This window comes from Protomyctophum parallelum (assembly GCF_964188405.1).
Source record: "Protomyctophum parallelum genome assembly, chromosome: 9".
NCBI lineage: Eukaryota > Metazoa > Chordata > Actinopteri > Myctophiformes > Myctophidae > Protomyctophum > Protomyctophum parallelum.
In genome coordinates this window covers 45,374,275-45,397,426 of record NC_139706.1, presented here as the reverse complement: position 1 = coordinate 45,397,426, position 23,152 = coordinate 45,374,275, and the positions used below count along the sequence as shown (strand labels likewise).

Genomic DNA, 23,152 nt, shown 5'->3' with positions numbered 1-23,152 from the left:
TTTACATGACACTCGTACTTCACTACTTGACTCCACACAAGGGGAATTAGCTCAAATGGTAGAGCGCTCGCTTAGCATGCGAGAAGTAGCGGGATCGATGCCCGCATTCTCCAGGGAGTCTACATTTTTACCATGAATTGAAAATGGTTGACCCTCTTAAGTTGTAAACAAGTGCAATACTATGGCGTCGTCCACTCACAGTTGACAGTTTTTGTATTGAGTTGTAGGCCTACTGTAATTCTGCAAACTGTTAATAAATACTTCAATCAATCAATCAATCAATCAATCGATCAATCAGGGCAGAATCGTAGAAGGCTGTGGACCAGAGCTAGCTTTCCAGCTAACTTTGGAAAGCTACCGTCAGGTTAATAAAGTATTTTGATTTGACACAGTTTGCAGAATTACAGTACATTTCAAGCACAACTCAATACAAAGACTGTTAACTGTGAGTGGACGGCCCAATAAAGCATTACACTTGTTTACAACAGGGTCCACCTTGTTCAAATCATCAAGACATTTAGAGACGTACAAATAGACACTTCTATATTTATAGCCAAAAAAAGAAGAGGAATTCATCATAAAGGAGGTAAAAAGGGAAAAGAAACATATACAGTGAGGGGGAAAAGGGGTGGGTGGTGGGGTCAGATTTTTACGGGGGCCAGTTTTGAATTGCAGCCGTCCGTAGTTGCCCTTTGAGCGCGGTTTTGAAGGAGTCAAGGGATTCGCATGTCTTAATAACTGTTAGTAGGACGAAAATAATTGAGTCCCTTGTTTATGCCGAATCTGGGTTGCACTCCCTCTGGTGTTGTGGGTGTGGACTTCGTTTACATTAAGGAAGTATTTAGACAGGTACATGGGTATCTTGGTGGTGTCCAGACCCATTGCAAGATGCTGTACTCTGTCGTTGACCCTAAGCCATCCCAGCCTGTCAAAGTGGGCAGGGGTGAGGTGGGTTCGGGGGGTGAGGCCAAGTAGGAGCCTGACCAGTTTGTTTTGGGAGGTCTGGAGCCTTGTTTTAAGGGCCTTTGAGGTGCTGTGGTACCAAGAGGTGGATGCATAGTCAAAGAAACCTTGTACGAGGGCTCCTGTTAAGGTCTTCAAGGTGTTTTTGCTGACCAGTGAGGAGATCCTGTAAAGGAATCTTGTTCTTTGATTGACTTTTTTGATTACGTTGGTGGCCATTTTATCACCGGAAAGATTGGCCTCCAGGATGGAACCTAGGTAGGTAATTTGATCTTTTCGTGTGATAATATTGTCACCCACTCTAACCAAGAAGCCATCTGCCTTGCTGAGATTACTATTTGATCCGAAGAGAATGGATTCAGTTTTTCCCAGGTGTAAGGATAGTTTGTTATCAGCGAGCCAGGTGCAGATTCTACCGAGTTCAGAGCTGAGGGTCTTTTCAACCTGCAGTTTGTTCCTGTCCGAGACCAGCAGTGCTGAGTCATCTGCGAACAGGAACAAGTTGCAGTCACAGGCTGATGTCATGTCATTATCATATATTAGGAACAGTAAAGGCCCTAGTATGCTTCCTTGTGGGACGCCACAGCTCACTGGGAGGGGAGGGGACAGTGTGGTAGGGCATTCCACATTTTTGTGGCATAGAAAAGAAACAAACAACCCCACCCAACCTGGCAACCACCCATCCCTTCTAGGACCAAAAGCATACCTGTGCAAAGTTCGTTGTTTTGTTTGTATTTACATTGTTTTTGCATCAAAGCATTATAGTTACAGCCGCACACGTACGTGACTGAACTTGGTGTCGGTGACACGTTCGCTGGATCCCACGGTTCTCGTTAACGTCACGTTTTAGAATGGTGTTCAGTGATGGTTGTGGATAAGTGATTATATCACGTTGTATCTAAGTTCACTGTGCTGGCATGTGTTATATCTCGCATGGGCAGGACACATAGTTAATGCCTGGCACAAACATAGGTACATACATACTATCACCACATCTCCATTCAACGCTTCACTTGTTTTTTCAGAGTCAGGCCAGAGTCAGACATGTAAGATGAAACGTGACACACTATTCTTAATTATTATTCTTGGTATTGTTTCGTACAATGCTGGATAAACCGGCAGGGCCACCATGGCTTGTGAATCTTACTCAATCTGCTGTCATCTAATGTAAATATTTACCCGTCTCTTCTCAAACAGGCAAGGAGAGATGTCATACTACTCGTCCTCACGTAGCTCGTCAAAGGGCTACCGACTGCAAAGTCTCTGTAGGTGACATTGGCAGTGGTGTTGCCACGGGTGAGCTGGAGCGAGCATTTAGTTATTATGGCCCACTACAAACAGTATGGCTGGCCAGGAACCCGCCTGGGTTGATTATGAGGATCCCAAAGATGCAGAGGATGCTGTGAAAGGCATGGATGGAAAGTAAGTACAATTTTATAAATATTTAATTATTTATGTTACAGTACAAGTGAGAAAAACGGGGGATGCCTGTGCAAAACGCATCATCAGGCTTTCACATGCTAATTATCCATGTATTAAAACCCTTTCGCCTTTCCATCCCTGCTTGGCTGCTTTTCCTTTATCCAACAGAGTCATGTGTGGCTCTCGTATCCGCGTGGAAATGTCGATGTGCATGTCTAGGAAGGGCCGTGGTCGCCCCAGCCTCCGACGCCATTTTGATCCCAACGATCGGTGTTACCATTGTGGCGTCAGAGGCCATTATGCGTATGACTGCTACTGCTTCAACAAGAGAGGAGGTGGTCGTCGTAGCAGGTACAGTAATGGAACCGCATTTTATTATTTATTTTATTTTAAGTTTGGAACTCAATGATTTGTGTTGTTGATAATCCAGTTATACATTTGTTCATAACGGTGGATTTTTATGAAACACAGCAAACATCTGTAATAAGATCTTTATCATGGTTTAATACAAACAGATCATAGGACTTTTCTGTTTCATTCATGGGCTGCCAATGGAGGGTGTTGCAACTTGGATGCCGATAGCATTTAAGTTGCAACCAGTAAATGCATACATAATGGTACAGATGACGAATAAAGATGGCAGCTTAAATAACGTAGTTAACTAGAAAAGCAGTTCCTGCTGAAACTGCATAGGCTCTCTGAAAACCCGCGATGTACAGTAGAAAATCCCCATATCCAGCCATAGCAACCACAGATATGACCTCTGTGTGAACCTAGAAAGATCTGACCCTTCCTCATGCAAAAACCTTTACAAAATACATTTGCAAAAAGACAAATATGTGGAAGTAGTTAGATGCCAAAAAAATGGACTTTAGAGAACTATTGTGTGCTCGCTGGGGGATCCGAACGTAATTCTGACCGAGCATTAGTGCGACATGCGGGAACAACGGTCGGACTATGGCTCCAACATGCGCTGCTCCCGTGCTTACGGTTATGGATAGAGGTAGGTTTTCTGTCTAATGACTGTCTGAGCCAAACATGTGTCGGAACATGTTTGTACTGCACCCCTCGCTGGAGTGAGGCCACAACAAGCCCCCAAGAGACATGGTTTTACTTGTTGTTACAAAACAATCTTTTATCTCCTGTGATGTTAGGTCTGGCTCACCAGCCCGTTCCAAGTCCAGAAGTCCAGTGAGAAGGGTATGTATGCATCTGAATTATCTACATACACACACACACGTATATGTGAGTGACCCGGTATTGATTGGTATAGACCAGGGGGTCCGAACTTTGGCCCACAAATTAGTTTAAAACTTTTATATTATAATATCCATTGAACATCTGTAGAAGAACTGCCTTCTGCCCAGTCTTTTTTTTTGATTGATTGAAATATTTATTAACAGTTTGTAGAATTTACAGTACATTTTAAGCACAAACTCAATACAAAGACTGTTAACTGACGACCCAATTAAGCATTACACTTGTTTACAACAGGGTCCACATTGTTCAATTCATCAAAACATTTAGAGACATACAAACATTTAGAGACATACAAATAGACATTTCTATGTAGCTAAAGAACAGAACAGGAATTCATCATATAGGAAGCAAAAAAGGGAAAATATACATTATACAGTGAGGGGAAATGGGGGGGGGGGGGGTGGGGTGGGGGGGGATTCAGATTTTACAGAGGCCAGTTTCGAATTGCAGCCGTCCGTAGGTGCCCTTTGAGAGCGGTTTTGAAGGAGTCAAGGGATTCACATGTCTTAATGACTGTTGGTAGGGCGTTCCACATTTTGGTGGCATAGGAGCGAAAATAATTTAGTCCCTTGTTTGTGCCGAATCTGGGTTGTACATGGTTTGTTGCACTCCCTCTGGTGTTGTGGGTGTGGACTTCGTTTACATTAAGGAAGTATTTAGACAGGTACATGGGTATCTTGGTGGTGTATCGAATCTTGTGGACCAGACCCATTGCAAGATGCTGTACTCTGTCGTCGACCCTAAGCCATCCCAGCCTGTCAAAGTGGGCAGGGGTGAGGTGGGTTCGGGGGGTGAGGCCAAGTAGGAGCCTGACCAGTTTGTTTTGGGAGGTCTGGAGCCTTGTTTTAAGGGCCTTTGAGGTGCTGTGGTACCAAGAGGTGGATGCATAGTCAAAGAAACCTTGTACGAGGGCTCCTGTTAAGGTCTTCAAGGTGTTTTTGCTGACCAGTGAGGAGATCCTGTAAAGGAATCTTGTTCTTTGATTGACTTTTTTGATTACGTTGGTGGCCATTTTATCACCGGAAAGATTGGCCTCCAGGATGGAACCTAGGTAGGTAATTTGATCTTTTCGTGTGATAATATTGTCACCCACTCTAACCAAGAAGCCATCTGCCTTGCTGAGATTACTATTTGATCCGAAGAGGATGGATTCAGTTTTTCCCAGGTGTAAGGATAGTTTGTTATCAGCGAGCCAGGTGCAGATTCTACCGAGTTCAGAGCTGAGGGTCTTTTCAACCTGCAGTTTGTTCCTGTCCGAGACCAGCAGTGCTGAGTCGTCTGCGAACAGGAACAAGTTGCAGTCACAAGCTGAAGTCATGTCGTTGACATATATAAGGAACAGTAAAGGCCCTAGTATGCTTCCTTGTGGGACGCCACAGCTCACTGGGAGGGGAGGGGACAGTGTTCCGTTCACCTCCACCATCTGTTCTCTCCCCTCCAGGTAGGATTGCATCCAGCTCACTGATGTGCTATCAAAACCAATAGCTTTAAGCTTGTTAACCAGTATGGAGTGGTTCACGGTGTCAAAAGCCTTCACGCTGTTCTCTTTAATTACCGTAAATGAAAGGTGATCACAATGTCTTGTGTGCCTCTACCGACATGCAAGCCCACTGTCTACTGTCTGATCAGGTTTAGAATTCTGAAAGAGAGCTATTATATGGACTAGCCCTTACCCGTTGTGAGATATTCCCCCCCCCCCCCCTTGTGGCCGTGGGGGGTACTGCGCCCGGTGCGTTTTTAATTCACTAATAAATTCATTAATAATCATTAATGTGTCAAATCAAAAAAAGTGCTTTGTTACTCCCTCCATATTCATATGGCCAATGCCTGTGGGAGCGATTGGTGCAGGCAATGAGGAGCTACGGCGGTGTTTCTGACACACATACAGACAGACACACAGGCGGACAGACATTGTTAGAATTATAGTATGATATGATTATAGTATGATGGTATGGAATTCTCGCAGAATAGTAAGCATTCACATACAGTGCAGTCTTGGATGGCGTTTGGTCGCATATTGGTGAATGAAAAGAGAGAATGACTATTTTCAGTGTTTTCTCTGTATATACTTGTTATTCTGATAACCTCCTGTAATTTCCTCTTGTAGTCGGTCCAGGTCTCGTTCCCGTTCAGGCTCCAGGCCCAGACGGCGCTCTGTCTCCGGCTCTTGCTCCCGTTCAACCAGCCACAAGAGGAATAGGTAAAATGAATACAAGAAGACTCACCCCGTTTCTGTTTTCCTCCCAGAATTTTCCCCAGTGAGGGGTGGGAGAGGCTGGACAGCAGACGGCTGGACTTTGAATTTCTCTAACTATAAACTTTCATGACAGCAGACTACAGCCTAAGTACAAATATAATTTATGAAAAGCTACTACAGTGAAGTCTGTTCACAGAAGTTGTTGTAGGATATGTGGGGATTATCTGACGAGGTACCATTTGAGGGGGCAAAACCTTACATATACTAAATAATACTAAATTGTTTATAGGGTCAATATAAGTAATATAATATAGCCTTTCCACAGGAGTATCTTTTTATATTTTTCCAAAAAGAATACAAACAGCCAATAGCATATTACAAAGTTATCCCCCTCACTGGGGAAAATTCCGGGAGGAAAAACGGGCACGCACCGGGGTGAGTCTTCTTGTTACCGGTAAAATGCTCCAGGTTGCTTACTTTAACACTGATTGAGGTTATATATGAGTGATGTATTTATTTAACGGCCTTTGCTTTTCTAGCTGTTCATGCTTGGTACTTCTAGGTCCAGTTGGTTTTGACCAGGACTTTTCTAAATTGTTCAAATATAATACCATGCATGAAGAATTCACCACTAGTTCTAGAATCTAGATCCTCCCTCTATTGTCTTTTTAGATGTAGCATTAAAGAGTTGAGGCTCAGAAACATTTGCCATGTTAGCTAGGGCTATAGATGCTTCTTCCTAGGTAAGTGTTTACTCTAGTCACATGGATCAGGTAGCTTCTCCAAGACGAAAAACGGCAGATAACTTTGGCGAGTTTGCATCTGTTGCTGCTGCCGTTTGGGGACTTTGGACCCATAGAGAGGGATAAGGAAGTACGTAGCAAGAATGGTTAATTCAATAGCTCTTCCCATGTGCTCTCTTTCACTTCTTCTTACTATAGTGATCATATTGTACACACTGCATTACTTGGAAAGAAAGCACATGGAACGCCAACCTTAACATTATGTAATGCAGCTGAGCTATAGCAGAGCTAAAGATCTAAGTGAGGCACAGCTGGAATTTTATTTTCAGAATGTTTTTTGTTTTCTAATCTTAAGAGAGTGTTTCAAGGAAGATGTGTAGTATGAGGAAAAGATTACTATGGAAAGCATTTAGTATTTTATTTATTCCCCATCCCTTGTTTGTTGTACCTTCTATCTGTCTTTTTAAAAAAATGGGGTAGTCCCATCCTTCAGGGCAGTCCATACTGTCTCCGACCATCAAACTTTTCGTCTGAAAGCTCCGGTACAACTACAACATGACGTCACTCGCAACTTCTGAAACGCATTCCTCCAAATTTTTGTTCTGAAAGCTGCACTCCCAGATGTTGTGACTCTCCCCTTTCCACATGCTTCAAAAGCCCTGCAGCGTATTCTGTGAAGTCTTGATTTGATTTTTTAGTTCCTGCAGTGCATTCGCCATGCTGTGCAAACTTGGAATGTAGAAAATGTATGTATGTCCTCTACCATTATAGAGAAGTCGAGTAAGGGTGTATAAACACTAAACAGTGAGGAGGATGTTGTAAAAATTGGTGTAACAGTAGATTCTAACAATGACTTTGGCAGTCCGGAAAGCAATTTGCAGTTGTCTGAAATGTAGATGCTTAGCTGAGTTAATTGGCACCGTTCTGCAGGGTGTGAGGCACCAGTCCAGTTTTGGATTAATCACTTTTTAATCCATAAATGCCATAACCCGCGCATGACCTCACAAATGCAAATAACTACCATGTAAATGGTAAATGGATTTTATAGTGCTTTTCTGTAAAGTGCTTTACATTATAATGTACATCACCCACTGATGGCGGAGGAAACCATGCAAGGCACCAACCTGCTCATTGGCAGTCGGAACCAGGTTCAGTGTCTTGCTCAAGGACACCAGCCAATGCCGCCAGCCTGTGCTTCATACTGTACATCCTGTGACACCGTGTCTCGTACACTGTACATACCTGGCTGGTCTGCATGCCATATGTATGATAATACATTCCTAGACAGAATATTTTAGTACTGTACTGCCTTTTTTCAGGTATCCGTTCACTGTAATCAAACCGGACTGTCCCTTTTGTTCTCATCTGAAATTATTCTTGTGATGTTTTGAATGTATAGAGTGCTTAAGGGTGATTTTTGCCCTCCCTGCCTTTTTAGATAAATGTCTACTATATCTTGGCTCTTGTGTCCTTGTTACGTTTGAATTTGTGTTGATCAAGGCACAGTATGTTGTGCTGTTCCTGTATTCATGGTCCCTTAAGAGGGGACGTCATGGTGAATTGATGTGTGAACCCCATGATGCCCACCAATGTGGGCGGTTGTTCATTAGCAATTAAAACGAATGCTTGGTATCCCCTTGTCAGAGTATCTGTTGATGACGACCCCCCCCCCACACACACACACACACACACACACACACACACACACACACACACACACACACCCCTATCTCAGACAACACCCATCTTGGAAGTTTGAACAATGCCTTAAAGGCCCTTCATTATCATGTCAACAGCACACCTGTAAAGCTTCGTAATCGTGACTGCGTCTTGCATGGCTGTGAATGTTGATCGTATCAACTGTCACAGAGACTAATCTCCAGACAAACAAACTCACATGAACTCAAGCAGTTTGTCATCCAACTGTAGAAGTAGGTGCATTGAAAGTTTAGTGTCATTGTATGGTATACTTCACCAGACTGCTAACAATGACCAACATTCTAAAAAAGAAAAAGTGGTAATTAATAATACAATTGTATATTGATAAAGTGATGTTTGGCGGCTGTTGCATCAATCACAGATGCAACAGCAGTGTAATGTATCATAAACCAATGTACTGGAGTGACATCTTTATAACTGGGTAGGATGTATAAATTATGTTGTAGCCAGTGGGGTGAAAGAGAGAGAGAGTATAAGTGTGTGTGTGTGTGTGTGTGTGTGTGTGTGTGTGTGTGTGTGTGTGTGTGTGTGTGTGTGTGTGTGTGTGTGTGTGTGTGTGTGTGTGTGTGTGTGTGTGTGTGTGTGTGTGTGTGTGTGTGTGTGTGTGTGTGTGTGTGTGTGAGAGTGTGAGACAAAAAAGGGACTCCTGCACATCCAAAAAGACCCGTAGGAGGTGCAAGTCTAGTTGGCAGGCATATAGACATCAAAAAGAGAAAAACCTTCCAAGGAAGGGACTGCACACTCCAGGGAACAGAGACGGATAAATAAGTTGATGCAGTAAGTTGTCCGTCTATGTTCCCTGGAGTGTGCAGTCCCTTCCTTGGAAGGTTTCTCTCTTTTTGATATATATAATATTTATATAGACTCTACATGTCCCAGTTGCATATGAATGATTAATGCAGCAAAAGGTAGATGAAACCGAGCAAATGGCAAATATATGGTAAAAAAAAACCAACTAGGCATTCAGTATGACTATAGGTGGTGACTGACTAGATGGTTTCACCTGACTAAAAGCTACCCAAGGCTATCTGCTACAAAAAACTGCCTTGAGGTCATTCATTAATTAACTGTTTCCACAGAAGCATGTCAAGTGACATTCCAAGCTACATTCCAAGCTACATACTAAATGTTTTTAAGAGAAAGCCGAAGCATAGACAGCATTTCTTCTCATTTTTTTGTACTATTACCCTTATTATTATAACAAATTATAACTACGTTATTTTAAATTTGGGAATAACCAGTATTGATTGATTGATTGAAATATTTATTAACAGTTTGCAGAATTTACAGTACATTTCAAGCACAAACTCAATACAAAGACTGTTAACTGTGAGTGGACGACCCAATTAAGCATTACACTTGTTTACAACAGGGTCCACATTGTTCAATTCATCAAAACATTTAGAGACATACAAATAGACATTTCTATGTAGCTAAAGAACAGAACAGTAATTCATCATATAGGAAGCAAAAAGGGAAAAGATACATATACAGTGAGGGGAGATGGGGGGTGGGTGGGGGATTCAGATTTTACAGAGGCCAGTTTCGAATTGCAGCCATCCGTAGGTGCCCTTTGAGAGCGGTTTTGAAGGAGTCAAGGGATTCACATGTCTTAATGACTGTTGGTAGGGCGTTCCACATTTTGGTGCATAGGAGCGAAAATAATTTAGTCCCTTGTTTGTGCCGAATCTGGGTTGTACATGGTTTGTTGCACTCCCTCTGGTGTTGTGGGTGTGGACTTCGTTTACATTAAGGAAGTATTTAGACAGGTACATGGGTATCTTGGTGGTGTATCGAATATTGTGGACCAGACCCATTGCAAGATGCTGTACTCTGTCGTCGACCCTAAGCCATCCCAGCCTGTCAAAGTGGGCAGGGGTGAGGTGGGTTCGGGGGGTGAGGCCAAGTAGGAGCCTGACCAGTTTGTTTTGGGAGGTCTGGAGCCTTGTTTTAAGGGCCTTTGAGGTGCTGTGGTACCAAGAGGTGGATGCAAATGTAAGACACCCTGAGGACGAGGTCGCTTCGCGCATCCGCCTGGGTGACGGCAGACTGGTGGGCGAGCGCTGGCGCTTTGGCATGCATAGGGGGGGCAGATCAACATGGAATTAATTCTGTACTCAATAAAGTAATCCTTTACCAAAAGAATGCATAGGGGGGTCAGATCAACATGGAATGAATTCTGTACTCAATAAAGTAATCCTTTACCAAAATAATGGTGCCCTATCTCCTTCCATGAATTCTGTACTGGCCATATACAGTATGGAGCGTGTCTAGAGTGTAGCTTACAGGGTTTGATGAGATCAGATTAACATATGGAATATCAGAACAGGAAGGACGGGTGGGGAGGGTCAACATATGGAATGTCAGAACAGCTCAGCTCCATATATGGAGATCTAAGGTTTGAGGTCAGATGTAGAGTATCTGGCCGGCTCCATATACTGTATATGCAAATCAATGTGATGAATGATCCAGTCTTTTGTATGTATGGTTATCCAGGGTTAGATGGGGTCAGTGTCGTGACCCTTCATATATGGAGATGGCCATATATGCTGGTGTGATGTGTCACAAGGCACCATATATAATGGTGTGTTCACACTGGCAGATGAAACGATGCAAAGACGCATTGTGAGTTGATTTGGAGCAGCTATGCATCTTTGCGCCTTTGCAACGTCATGTTGCTGGCTTCCTTTGACAATGAATGGTAGATTGCATCGTTTCACCTGCCCGTGTGAACGCAACATAAGGGTCTTCATGATGTCACGTGATGTCACGAGGCGTGACCATATATGGACGTGATGTCATGAGGCATGACCATATATGGAGGTGTGGCGGACGCGAGATGCATGTTTTCATAGTAAATGCGACTTACGGTCACAATAATGATAATAATAATAATAACATTTTAACACAAATCTTATGTTCCAGGGGTCCCTAACAGAGCATATTTTCAGACCTATTATGGGGTCCACAGCCAAATACATATTTAATTGTCTTTCTTATGTAAACCGACTTTGAGTATTTATGTACATATTATATATAAATGTCAATTATTATTATTATTTGGGGGTCCTTGGACATGAAAGGGTTTGAAAACCTCTGAAATAAAACAGGAGGTTATGCAATAACCATGGTTATAAACTTATATAAAGGATATGAGTGAATCAATTCACCTTTAATATAACCATATAACCATAACCAACAAAACAACAAACTCACAGCAACATCATTGCAAAGATTATCTCGAGTTTCCCTATTGGTTCGCGGAGACTAAACGTCACGGGCAGACTGACGACGTAGGTTGTCAGCCAGCCTATCAGGGCCCGGCACAAACCCTAGAAGGCGTGGCCAGCGGAGCTCGGATCTTCTAGGAGTTTTCCGGCCATTTCATCTCTCGTCACTTCACCAATATCCTTTTTAACCAGCAGGACAACATGGCTACTGCAACGAGCCGTTATTACGGGGAGGAAGGGCGGGCGAGCAAAAGACAGAAAACTGACGGAATGTCCACAGTAAGTTGAATTTGAGAAATGCGAAATATATATATATCCGTAAATATGCACCATGTTTGGAGCCACAGTTGCCACGCGCATTTCATTCTCAGTACGCTGCTAAGGTAACCGAACCCCCTCCCTCCGCGTACTAATTCATTTCATTTGGGTTATTTTTATATTGCATATAAATACGCACTTAAATGTGTTTAATAGTATGCATTTTTTATAAGCGCAAACCGAGACCCAATCGCCGATATGCTCCGTGTTTGAATTGAATGAAAGGAGCTCGCCGGGCCACGCCATAATAATGTGACCATACGACGTAGCGCTTTGTTCCGTTAGCATACATGCTAACTTAAATAAAAACGGAGCGCTTTAATATCGAACGGGGTCGTTTTTTTTAAAGGCAGCGATTTGCATTACATTTTAAGTCTAAACTACATTTGCTCGTGGTTTTGGTGTTGGTTGAACAACAACAAATTGATTCACATTTAGCTTTGATTAATGATTAGTGAACCTAAAGCTGCATGTTAACCCACCCTTCCCCCCCCCCGCCCGTTACGATACGTTATGACCCAAGGCGTTTGTGTGTAGCAGCAGCGAGAGCCACTCCAGGGGCCTACACATTTTAAGGACACGTAACAGAGTTACAAATGTTTAATTAAATTACAATAGGATTCCCCTCTGCCTATGTAGCTTGGCCAATGTATACATATATACATGTATGTCTCATATTTAATATATATAATATTTTTTTAAAGGGATATGAGGATCCCCACAAGACCCTCCCGTCTGTGGTGGTGCACATCCGTGGATTAGTGGATGGCGTCACCGAAGCGGATCTGGTAGAAGCATTGCAGGAGTTCGGAGCCATCAGGTAATTTCTTTTAATTCTATACCCCTCTTTTTAAACCCGACACCGATTTTACAAATGCCTTCTAAATCGGTAGTTCTCATCTTTGTCATTTTAGGTTTTTTTTGCTTTGTGGTTTGGGCTATTCAAAAATAGCGCATATAAGCTCACATCGCGTCACTTGGTGCCACGCTGCGAGCTTGTACATCTCCCAGTTTTTTTTAATCTGTGAGAACTACTGATTTAGAAGGCATTTGTAGAACCGATCTCGGGTCTTAATGGGTACTCTTGTATCGTCCTGGCTACTGAAATATTATTCTAAAATATCATTGTCTGAGAGTATTTTCTTGGCAGACAGCTTGAGCAATCCTTTGTGCGTGGGATCCAAGCCTTAAATTTGATTATGAATAAGATCCTTAAAGGGCAACTTTAGTTTTTTTTTTTTTCCAACCAAGGTTCATGTTTTAGGTTATTGGATAAAGTAAAAGATGAGTGTTAATCTTTTTTTAAATCATTTACTATAGTGCTACTAGACCACAGGATATTACATCTTATCACAGGATCTACCTGCCAGTTTGTCACCCCCTTCACATTCAGTAGATCCTGCAATCTTTTGTGGCCATGTGTACTTTTCTGGGGTCTAGTAGGACTATAGTAAAAAATAAAACTATACAATTTGTAAAAGAAAAAAAAGGAATACATATTTAGCCCCATGTTTGAAGGCCCCCTATAAAAACATTGCTAAAACGAAAGAAAGCAGCAAATGAAGAGAAATTTACCCTCATCTTTTACTTTCTCTAATAACCGGCTAAAACCTGAACCGTGGTTGGAAAAAAACTAAAGTTGTCCTTTAACATGCAAACATTAATTACAATTGTACCCATGTTTTTGTTATTATGCCACACATATTTTTCATACGTAAAATATTGTAAGAGTTTAAGGATCATTGTATCGACTAACATTACTGTTCAATATCATTTATGTATTACGAACCAGAACCTATCCACTGAATGGCCTCTCTGATGTACCTAGTTATGTGGTGGTGATGCCGAAGAAACGTCAGGCACTAGTTGAGTACGAGGACATGAATGGCTCCTCCACGGCTGTGACCTATGCTGCAGACAACCAGGTGTACATCGCTGGCCACCCGGCATTCATCAACTACTCCACCAGCCAAAAGATCTCCAGACCAGGAGACTCTGACGACTCCAGGAGTGTCAACAATGTTCTGCTGCTCACCATCATGAATCCCATTTATCCGATCACCTCGGTAAACAATTACACTTAATTACTACAGTACTTTTTAGATTCATGTCAATCACACACACGATACACATACAACAACATGAACTTCAGGGTAGCATGGGCATACAAATATAATAAGAGCTTACTATGACATTAAATCATTAGCTTTGATATAGTATATTTTTGCTGTTTATTTCCACTCAACTGTGCTGACATTGATGCTCTTTTACACACAGGATGTCCTCTATACTATCTGCAACAACTGTGGCCCAGTCCAGAGAATTGTCATCTTCAGGAAGAATGGTGTCCAAGCCATGGTTGAATTTGACTCGGTGCAGAGTGCACAACGGGCTAAAGCTTCACTCAATGGAGCTGACATTTATTCTGGCTGCTGCACACTCAAGATTGAATATGCCAAGGTATGTGCTGCAAAATATGGCTTTCCCCCTGACAAACATGCTACATTTAACATGTGCCAGTCATATGAAAGGCAACCCATTTGATAGTTAATGGTGTTTATGCAATTCATTTTGTATTCCCACAGCCTACTCGTCTGAATGTGTTCAAGAACGACCAGGACACTTGGGACTACACCAACCCCAACTTGGGGGGTCCAGGTAAACCCTCAAAAACAAGCATTCATACATTCATAAACACCAAGTCTCCCTTTTTTTTTCTTGGTGAAAAGATACTTTTCAGCCCCTTTACTACTTGGGATGGGAGTGGGTCTTTCAGCAACTAGGCTTTTCTGGAACCATGGAGGCTGGGAGACTTCCTTCACAATGCTACATATTTGAATTCATTATGCTTGATTTGGGTCCCAAGGAGCTACTGTGGCATTATGAATGAAGTGTGGCTTTAGGGGCCTTCTTCTGTAAAACTGTTGGGCAACGAGCATGTCTTTTAAAGTATATTATGGAGAAATTATGGACATTGAGTGTAACTATCTTATCAGCCTGCAGTCAGCTGCATGATTTGCCCTAATTTCTAAATAAAGACATGAAATGTATACAGATATTTAACAAAATATTTTACTTTTAGGCTAATTGAGCATTTTTATATAATTAACGGTGGGACAGTTACATTTACTCCATCCAAAACACAAATGTTACTCTTCTGTTGGGCTCCCTCAGACAAGAGTTATGCAAAGCATGACTGTCATGCTTCTTGGCAGTAAGAAATGGCATTCTTTTGGCATAACTGACGCTGCTAAGACAATGTTGATGTGACACTGGAGGGCTGCCAACATTTCACTATTGTTTGGAATGAGGCTTTTGGGGTCAGACTGAAGGGTAATTTATTTTTATTCTAAAAAGGGTTTAAACATCCCTGAAGCCACTTGAGTTGAATCCTATATACTCTGTGTGTTTCACTAGTTACACAATGTCCAGCTGGGTAAAAATGGTAGCCATCTCAGCTGCATGCACACACATGCAACCATAGGTTAGCAAGAGCGCTATCTAGTGTAAGAACTCATCCAAACTCTCAGTTGGCAGTCAATTAAAAAGTGCTTTGATTGACGCCACTGATGCAAAGCTCAGATGGTGCCCACTGGTGTACTGAGGCACAGGGTGATCATAAAGGAGAAGGCATTACAAAATATAAAATGATTGTACTGAAATTCAGTAGGAAAGTAGCCAACCACAGAGACTCTAACATGCAACCAATTGGCCGCCAGGTATACTTAGGTTTGAGTTGGCAGCTCTGCAGTGTGTTCCCGTCCATCCTTCTCAGCCCTGGAGCAGTAGAGTGATAGGAAATAAACAACTTTTATTATACTAGCTGTTCCATACTGCCAATTATAGGAACTGACTAAGATATGACAGTTATGTTGTCTGGTTACTTTGCGGTCAGGTTGACGTACGCTCACATGTCCATTATGAACTCCATATTCCATTATGAGGCTCTTGTTTTGGGTACTCATCTTTATCACTTGACACATTTTGTTTGGCTTTAAAAGTTTCCACATTTATATTTAATTCAGTCACTGAATTGAAAATTGCCCATCAGCCCTGACCTTTGAACATGGCTTTAGTTCCACGTGTAGTCGTGTATTACTACAGTGGCGTCTAAAACGATCTGGTGCTTATAAAACTGTTATTCTCAAGTCCAAAGCTAAAACGAATTTCCTAATCACACAGCCAGATCTTGGTCTCTTCCACTATTCGTACTGCTGTCAGTCTGGTTCTTTGCCAAATTGAATAGTGGACGAGACCATGGTCCGTATGGGGATACTGCAACAGAAGCCATGCCAGTCTCCATGTCGGAATCGCTGTAATTGCAAAGTAAAATGTACCAAACTTTGTCTCAAGAGGGAGAGGCAGACACATTTGCACTGACAACACGCGCCACCACCTCAAGTGTCTACGTTTTATGTGAGGACACATCCACCCTTGTACAGAAGTCCCATGGTCCCTTCAGACACAGGGAGAGGACATAGTCTCCACTCATGCAACATGTTGTAGGACTGATGACTCTTCATCCACCCTCAACACTTCTCATCTCTGCATCGCAACAACAAAGCTGACTGATACCAGTCCAAAGATGGAAGGCGACACCATAAAGATTAACGTCCATCCACGTAAAGACAAAGCTAGTGACAAACCTCGCAACAACCAACAGACTCACTCACTCACAAGTCAATTGAGAATGAGATCATGCTGACAGTTCTTGCTCTACCGGTTTACTGTTGTTGGAGGGAAGGGGTTGGTTTTGTTTCATTTTTCCTCTTCAGTTGCTAAGAACTACAAAACACTCAAGCAACACATTACCTCCACTTCTGATGCTGTACTACCAACTGATCCAATAGATGACTTGCACTACCACCACTGATCCAAGTTGTAGCCAGCCAGTCACATTGGAGTTGCTGACACAAGAACAAAACACTCAAGCAACACATTCTCTCCTTCAATACTTCCTGTTGCTGTACCACCAACTGATCCAATAGATGACTTAACACCACCACCACCACCACTGATCTCCACGTTGTAGCCAGTCACATTGGAGTGAACAACTGATGAAGACAGAACATTGCTGACACCACCAGGCATTAGCACACTCAAGTCAGGCCTATCAAACACTTATGTGGAGGTTGAGCTCCCCTTTCCTCTTTCTCCTCATCTTTCCCTCCCATGTGCTTTTCTTGCTACATGCATCCCTGTATAGCTCTATTTTTTTCTGAGTGCAGATTTTTAACACCTTCCATGTGATGCAGGTTTGGCAATTTACAAAGGAGCCAGCTCCCCCATCTGAAATGTGCTCTATGGCAGCCTACCAGTGAAGTTAGCATGGACCCATTAACCGACCTGCCAGCAATGGCCTGCATCTTGATAGAACCCCCCCCTCCAGCGGGTTCTTTCAGCGAACGAGGGAATGAGTATGGGATGAAATGAATTTGGTGGACATTGATGGAACTACTTCTGAAGCAAATGTCTTCCCCTCTCCCACTGTTTGTAAGCAAGCAGTAAGTAAATCAAGCCCTCCCTCACCTAGGGAGCACGACTGCACAGACCACAGCACCACACGATTACGCCAGTCCCCCAGCACCCACCATGGCCATACAAGACTGACCTAACCATCTTTCCCCATACAGGCTTACTCTCTTTCTGGGTTGTGGTGGGAGGTGGTTGTGGGTTTTTCCTGTCAAGACTCCACTAACATTGGCCCTATGTTTGTATGTTCTCTCTGTTCCTCTGTTAACAGCCAACAGGCAAAAAAAACTAATGACACATAATGGCACTGATTGTGTATTGTGACAATTAGACAATGTGGTATAACATCCCTTAACTGCCATGCCAGTCTAGTGTTGGTGTATTTTTGGTATCATTTTCTTGAACATATTATATAGGGGGTGGTAGTGGAAATTGTGTGTTATGTACTGTAACTTTAGAAAATTGAATTAACCTGTTTGATTATTGTGTACCTGTACAGATGGTGAAGCAGAGGGCAATGGAAACGGTGCAGGTGTGTACTGTACTTGTGTTACTGTTTCATCATAATTGAGGAATTCTATTCCTTGCCAACTGCCATTCTCTCCAACCATCCTTGATCTCCCCATAACATTTCTGTTTTGACATTTAAAGCCAAGATCAGCATTTTAAAGTTTTGAAATTATTCAATTTTAAATGCTTACATCCCAGCATCTTGTGTATTTGATGCTTCCTAGAAGCTTCAGTTTTCTGTCGTAGTATCGCTACTTGCCATATAACACGTTCCCCTCTCTCCTTTCCACCCCTTTTTAGAAGATGTAAGCGCCAATCCCAACAAACGAGCAAGGCAGCCTGCTCTGCTGGGAGATCACCCCCCAGAGTATGGTAAGACTGCCATACAGTCAATTATATTGATCATATGCTTTGAGTTTAGATCTTGCCCTCGTCTAATGTGCTTTGTCTTTTTGCTTCCTCAGCTGGCGGTTATCATGGTGGTTACGATGAGAGCTACGGGTCCCCTCCATATGAGGGTCGCCGTATGGGCCCACCAATGAGAGGGCGTGGTGGGAGGAGCTATGGTCCAGGCTACGGCCCTCCTCCACCACCTCCGGGGGAGTATGGTGCCCATGCAGACTCTCCTGTTGTAATGGTGTACGGCCTGGACCCAGTCAAGATGAATGCTGATCGAGTCTTCAATGTCTTTTGTCTCTATGGCAATGTGGAGCGGGTAGGTTCCATTTGTTTTGTTGGCCATGCACTGAAGGTAGTAAGTCGAGAATTTTTTTCACTTAACACATGCTAAGCTAAGCTTTGACTGTTAACTAAATGTCAGACAGTAGGTAGGCCACTGGCACGGCTGTTTAGAGCTGCTTACTGCACATGCGACAAATGTCGGTGTTTTTTGAGTGGTGCAACCACTCCAAAGAACAGCTTTGTCCCTGTGTCCCGATGTTTAGAGTACCAATAGGGGGTGCTGTTGCACCACTCACTTTATTTTTTATTTTATTTGTGTGTATATATATACACATTTTGTGCCACTGACTCCACGTTGGGTGAGATGGAGCACTCTGGTGTTTAGACATCTCATGTTTATAGCGAACTAAAGACATCTTATGAACTGACTTCACACCACTGTATTTACATATGTTTAAAATTAGAGACCTATTATAACATACCGGTAGAGGTTTATTTTGGCAGTGTATCCAGGAAGAAGTTTCCTTAGTGGCAGCAGAATGCCTTGATGAAACACCTGTGGTGGCTTGAAGGAAAAAGGAAGTGAAACTGCTTTAACCAATTGGCTGCTCTGGAACTTCAGAAGGAATCCAACTGCTTCTGACGTAGTGTTGTCTGATTAGCTTTATTATTGATGATAACCGGATCACTGATTTCTATTTTCTCATTATGCAAGGATGGCTTCATTTTAGCTCGCTAGCATTGCCTTTTCTAATACATCCAGGGATGTTTGTAATTTGTATAATTGCATTGTTGGACGAATGTGTTTTTTGTGGACCTACGGTATCCAATAGAGGTCAAATATTTGTAAAGACATAAACTGTTCCAATCCAGACAGCAATACATTTATCAGACTATCCCTGAATATACATTTTCATGAGATGGCACAGAGGTTGAGCTTGGTTTGTCTATGATTTATAGTCACTTGTGACTTGACATGTCCTCGTTTCCTGTCTCACCTCACCTATTATATTCGACTATTGTATTCTTTTCCGTCAAATTACACAAACTTCATGCCTTGCTAATTACACAAACGTCATGCCTTGCAGCATTGTACTTGCTGCCGGTGCCTGGGAGCTCTTATGTGACCTGTTATTATTATGGCTGTTAACTTGGGCGTTTGTCTTTTTAGGTGAAGTTTATGAAGAGTAAACCTGGAGCAGCCATGGTGGAGATGGGAGACTGTTATGCGGTAGACCGTGCAATCACTCACCTGAACAACAATTTCCTCTTTGGACAGAAACTCAATGTCTGGTATGTACAATTACTGGTTGTAACCAATGAACTGTTCAAATCATACCCCTTGAAGCGATGTTTCTATTTTATTTTGTAATAAAGTTTAATTTTATTTTAATGCCGTCGATCACTAAATGTAATCCTCCTTCCAGTGTGTCCAAGCAGCAGGCCATCATGCCAGGACAGTGCTATGAGCTGGATGATGGTTCCAGCAGCTTCAAGGACTTCCATGGATCCAGAAACAACCGGTTCACGTCTCCAGAGCAAGCGGCCAAGAATCGCATCCAGCACCCGAGCAATGTGCTGCATTTCTTTAACGCCCAGCCCGACTCCTCGGCAGAAATTTTCTCGCAGGTATGTCTGGAAATTGGCAGACATCTTGCGTTCGATACATAATCATGTTAATTTGCATTTCTCACATTCATATTTGAGAAGAATGAGGAGATAAAACACAGCTCTGAGGGCATCAGGGGACTAACCAAATATCTCAACTTTCATATATATTGTTGCATTTTAATTGTTCACACATTTGTTGAAGTTCTCCTGGATATCCGAATTAACGTTTATTTTGTGAATTTGTTTCTAAGCAATTATGTAGGATTAATTATGTCACTTAACTGATTGCCTTCTTTACAGATTTGTGAGGAACTTGGTGTCAAGAATCCTGTAAACATCAAACTGTTCACGGGAAAGAGTAAGCATTTTAACCATTATATTAAAAAAAATTGTTCTGTTAACTAGTTTAGCAATGGCTAAATGTCTGCAATGCAGAAATCTTAGATGGTTCCTACTATAGATATTGTGCAAAGTGGAAATCTATATACATCTCATTCATGACTGAAATGGAATTAACAAGTAAAATGCAAATGAGAGTATATTTCTGTGATGTCCTGAATGTGGTCAGTAATCCCTGTGACTGTGTTGTTTGATCACAAGGTGGCGCTGCCCCCAGTGAGCGAAGTGCATCAGGCCTGCTGGAGTGGGAGTCCATCAATGATGCCATGGAGGCACTGGGCTTGATAAACCACTTTCAGATGAAGAACTCGAGTATGTACACAAGTGTATCGCCCTGAAGGGAAAATGCACCACAACCACTAGCCTCATGTGTTGCACTGAGCTTGTAGAACACTTGCTAGGATTAGAGTGGCTAAGACAAACATTGATGCTCTGTACAATGCTATAAATGCACAGTATGTGATGACGATTGCACAGTGTTTTAGGGTGGAACTTTATTTTAATCTCTGAGCAGTTGGCTATGGCAGTGATGCAAATAGTCTGCATCCTGCAAAGACTCACTAAATTGAGAAAGGACTCAAGGTACAATACTGTACTCTGTTCAATGTCATTGAAGTAGGACTCATAAAATGTCCCTGGGACCCATCTAAGAGACCACCCCTGTGTCCCGGTACCCATTGATCCTATTAACATGATATTGTCGGAATTTGTTGCTATATATTTATATTTGAATTCCTTTATTTCCTTGCAATATGTGTCTAATCACCTCTCCCCCCCCCCCCCCCCTCTTCACAGCTGGTCCGTACCCATACACCTTGAAGCTGTGCTTCTCCACTGTGCAGCATGCCAACTGAGTGCGCTGTCTGCAGAGGACTCCCACCCCCCACTTAGACCACGACTTTTCACAAAACCCACCTGGTGCAAACTGAACAAAACTTAATATGTCAACCTGCGAAGGATATTGGCCTGCATGGTTTAAAAACCCTGCCAGCTGCAAACCTGTTTTCTTCGTCACACCAAACAGACTTTAAACCAATACTGACCAGCATTTGAAAAGATGGTATTCAGCTTGTCCAGGTGTGGTTTATAAGGCGTCTGTGTCTGTATTCTTCAGTTGTCCTTTTTACTTTATAATCATACAAAAGCTCGGAGTGTTAAATAGAATATTTCAGAGATCTGTTTTTATGCTTGGATGGATAAATGGCAATTGTAACTTTTGTATGAAGTGTTTATTTTGAAGCATTTTTTATTTTATTTTTTCCCTTGTTTAATGTGTTTTTTTTTATTATTATTGCTACGATTTCAATACCGCACCTCCATGATACTATGTAGTAGGAGTTTGTTTTGTTGTAAGAAAAATTAAATACGACTTGAAACTTAGTTCTCTCTATGGCCTGATTTTTGTCCATAACCGAGAGAAATATGGTATGAAAAAAGTCAGTGGATTACAACTGAAATGCATTTTGAGATGGTCCAACCTTTGGAAAGTCCATCCCTAATTATTTGGAAATATGACCACAGAGCAGTCGATTAGCTGCCAGAGGTGTACAGTAACTGAGTAAATGTACTTTGACAACTTTCGTTTTTTTTTAGCTTTAGGCTTACCAAGGTTTATATTCTAGGTTATTGGAGAAAGTAAAAGATGAGTTTATTCATTTGCTGCTTTCTTTCATTTTAGCGAAGTTATTTTTGGTGGGGGCATTCGAACTAAATGTATATATTTTTACAAAATTGTACAGCGCTTCATTTACTATTAGTCCTAGACCCCAGGAAATTACATATGCTCACACAAGATCACAGAATCTACTGAATGAAGAGGCGTACTAGGGGTATGCCATACTGTGTTGTAGGATCAATATGTCTGTCCACCTCCCCCTTGACATTCAATAGATCCTATGATCTTTTGTGGCCAGATGTAATTTTATGGGGTAGGCCTATAGTAGGACTATAGTAAATAAAATATATTGCTATAACATTAAATAAAACATTTAGCACCATGTTCGAATGCCCCCGCCCCTGTCAAAAATGAAAATGCAGCAAATGAAACAAAATGTACGCTCATCTTTACTTACTCTATAAAAACATGAACCTGAAAAAAACTGAAGTTGTCCTTAAAGTATAGATTCTGATTTGTAACTTGTAATAATATTTATTTCATTTTATATAAGCCCCAAGCTGAATTAAAACGGATGCAATGTTTAGAAAAGCCGATATGCTCATACACAGCCGATATGCTCAGACACATAAATTCTCACTTAATTGTCAATGGCTTAATGTTTGTTAGGACAAAATAGCTGATTTGCTCGTCTACCATATGACAAATTCTCCGTTCATTGTCAATGGCATTTCATGTTTGTGTTGTCACAAAAAGCCATTTGTTCAGACACATATGACGTAAATTCTCCTTTCATTGTCAATGGCAAATGTGACAGTGTTGGGACGAAAAGCTGTCTGTAGGAGGTGCTAGCGCCCCTCAAAAAGGATATTATATTCCTGTTATACTAAGATGTATACCGTATTGTAGTTCTACAAGCAAGCACGTCAGTGCATGCAGTGCAGGTGGTTTCAGAGTTACTTCTCTGAAACAAGAATTTCAAGCTCCTATAAAACCAGTAAGACGCCTGAGG

General features: G+C 42.0%; 2 protein-coding genes across 3 annotated transcripts; both read left to right on the top strand.

The window, feature by feature from the left end:
- Window positions 1-2,170: 2,170 nt before the first annotated feature.
- LOC310863884 (serine/arginine-rich splicing factor 7-like) lies at window positions 2,171-5,857 on the top strand (the record flags this gene model as incomplete). The annotated part of the gene is given in 6 exon segments (XM_083772403.1): window positions 2,171-2,203; window positions 2,205-2,328; window positions 2,331-2,385; window positions 2,554-2,736; window positions 3,540-3,585; window positions 5,753-5,857. Coding segments are annotated over 6 exon segments (534 nt in total). The 3' UTR covers window positions 5,846-5,857.
- Window positions 5,858-11,680: 5,823 nt separating this feature from the next.
- On the top strand, window positions 11,681-21,905 carry LOC310864874 (heterogeneous nuclear ribonucleoprotein L-like). Of its 2 annotated transcripts, none has more exons than XM_083773693.1 (13): window positions 11,681-11,813; window positions 12,557-12,672; window positions 13,681-13,918; window positions 14,130-14,312; window positions 14,438-14,510; window positions 17,824-17,856; window positions 18,135-18,206; window positions 18,299-18,549; window positions 19,687-19,808; window positions 19,943-20,144; window positions 20,427-20,484; window positions 20,727-20,837; window positions 21,321-21,905. In XM_083773693.1, exons 1-13 carry the CDS (start codon window positions 11,736-11,738, stop codon window positions 21,377-21,379), a joined length of 1,596 nt encoding a protein of 531 aa, XP_083629819.1. In that variant the 5' UTR covers window positions 11,681-11,735; the 3' UTR covers window positions 21,380-21,905. The 2 variants fall into 2 exon arrangements, with proteins under 2 accessions (XP_083629819.1, XP_083629818.1); XM_083773692.1 differs by having other exon boundaries at window positions 13,645-13,918.
- Window positions 21,906-23,152: the final 1,247 nt, after the last annotated feature.

Coding starts and splice junctions, on each gene's coding strand:
- LOC310864874 (XM_083773692.1), top strand. CDS start 11,736: ATGGCTACTGCAACGAGCCGTTATTACGGGGAGGAAGGGCGGGCGAGC. Junction 11,814..12,556: donor AAACTGACGGAATGTCCACA/GTAAGTTGAATT, acceptor ATTTTTTTAAAG/GGATATGAGGATCCCCACAA. Junction 14,511..17,823: donor CCCCAACTTGGGGGGTCCAG/GTAAACCCTCAA, acceptor GTACCTGTACAG/ATGGTGAAGCAGAGGGCAAT.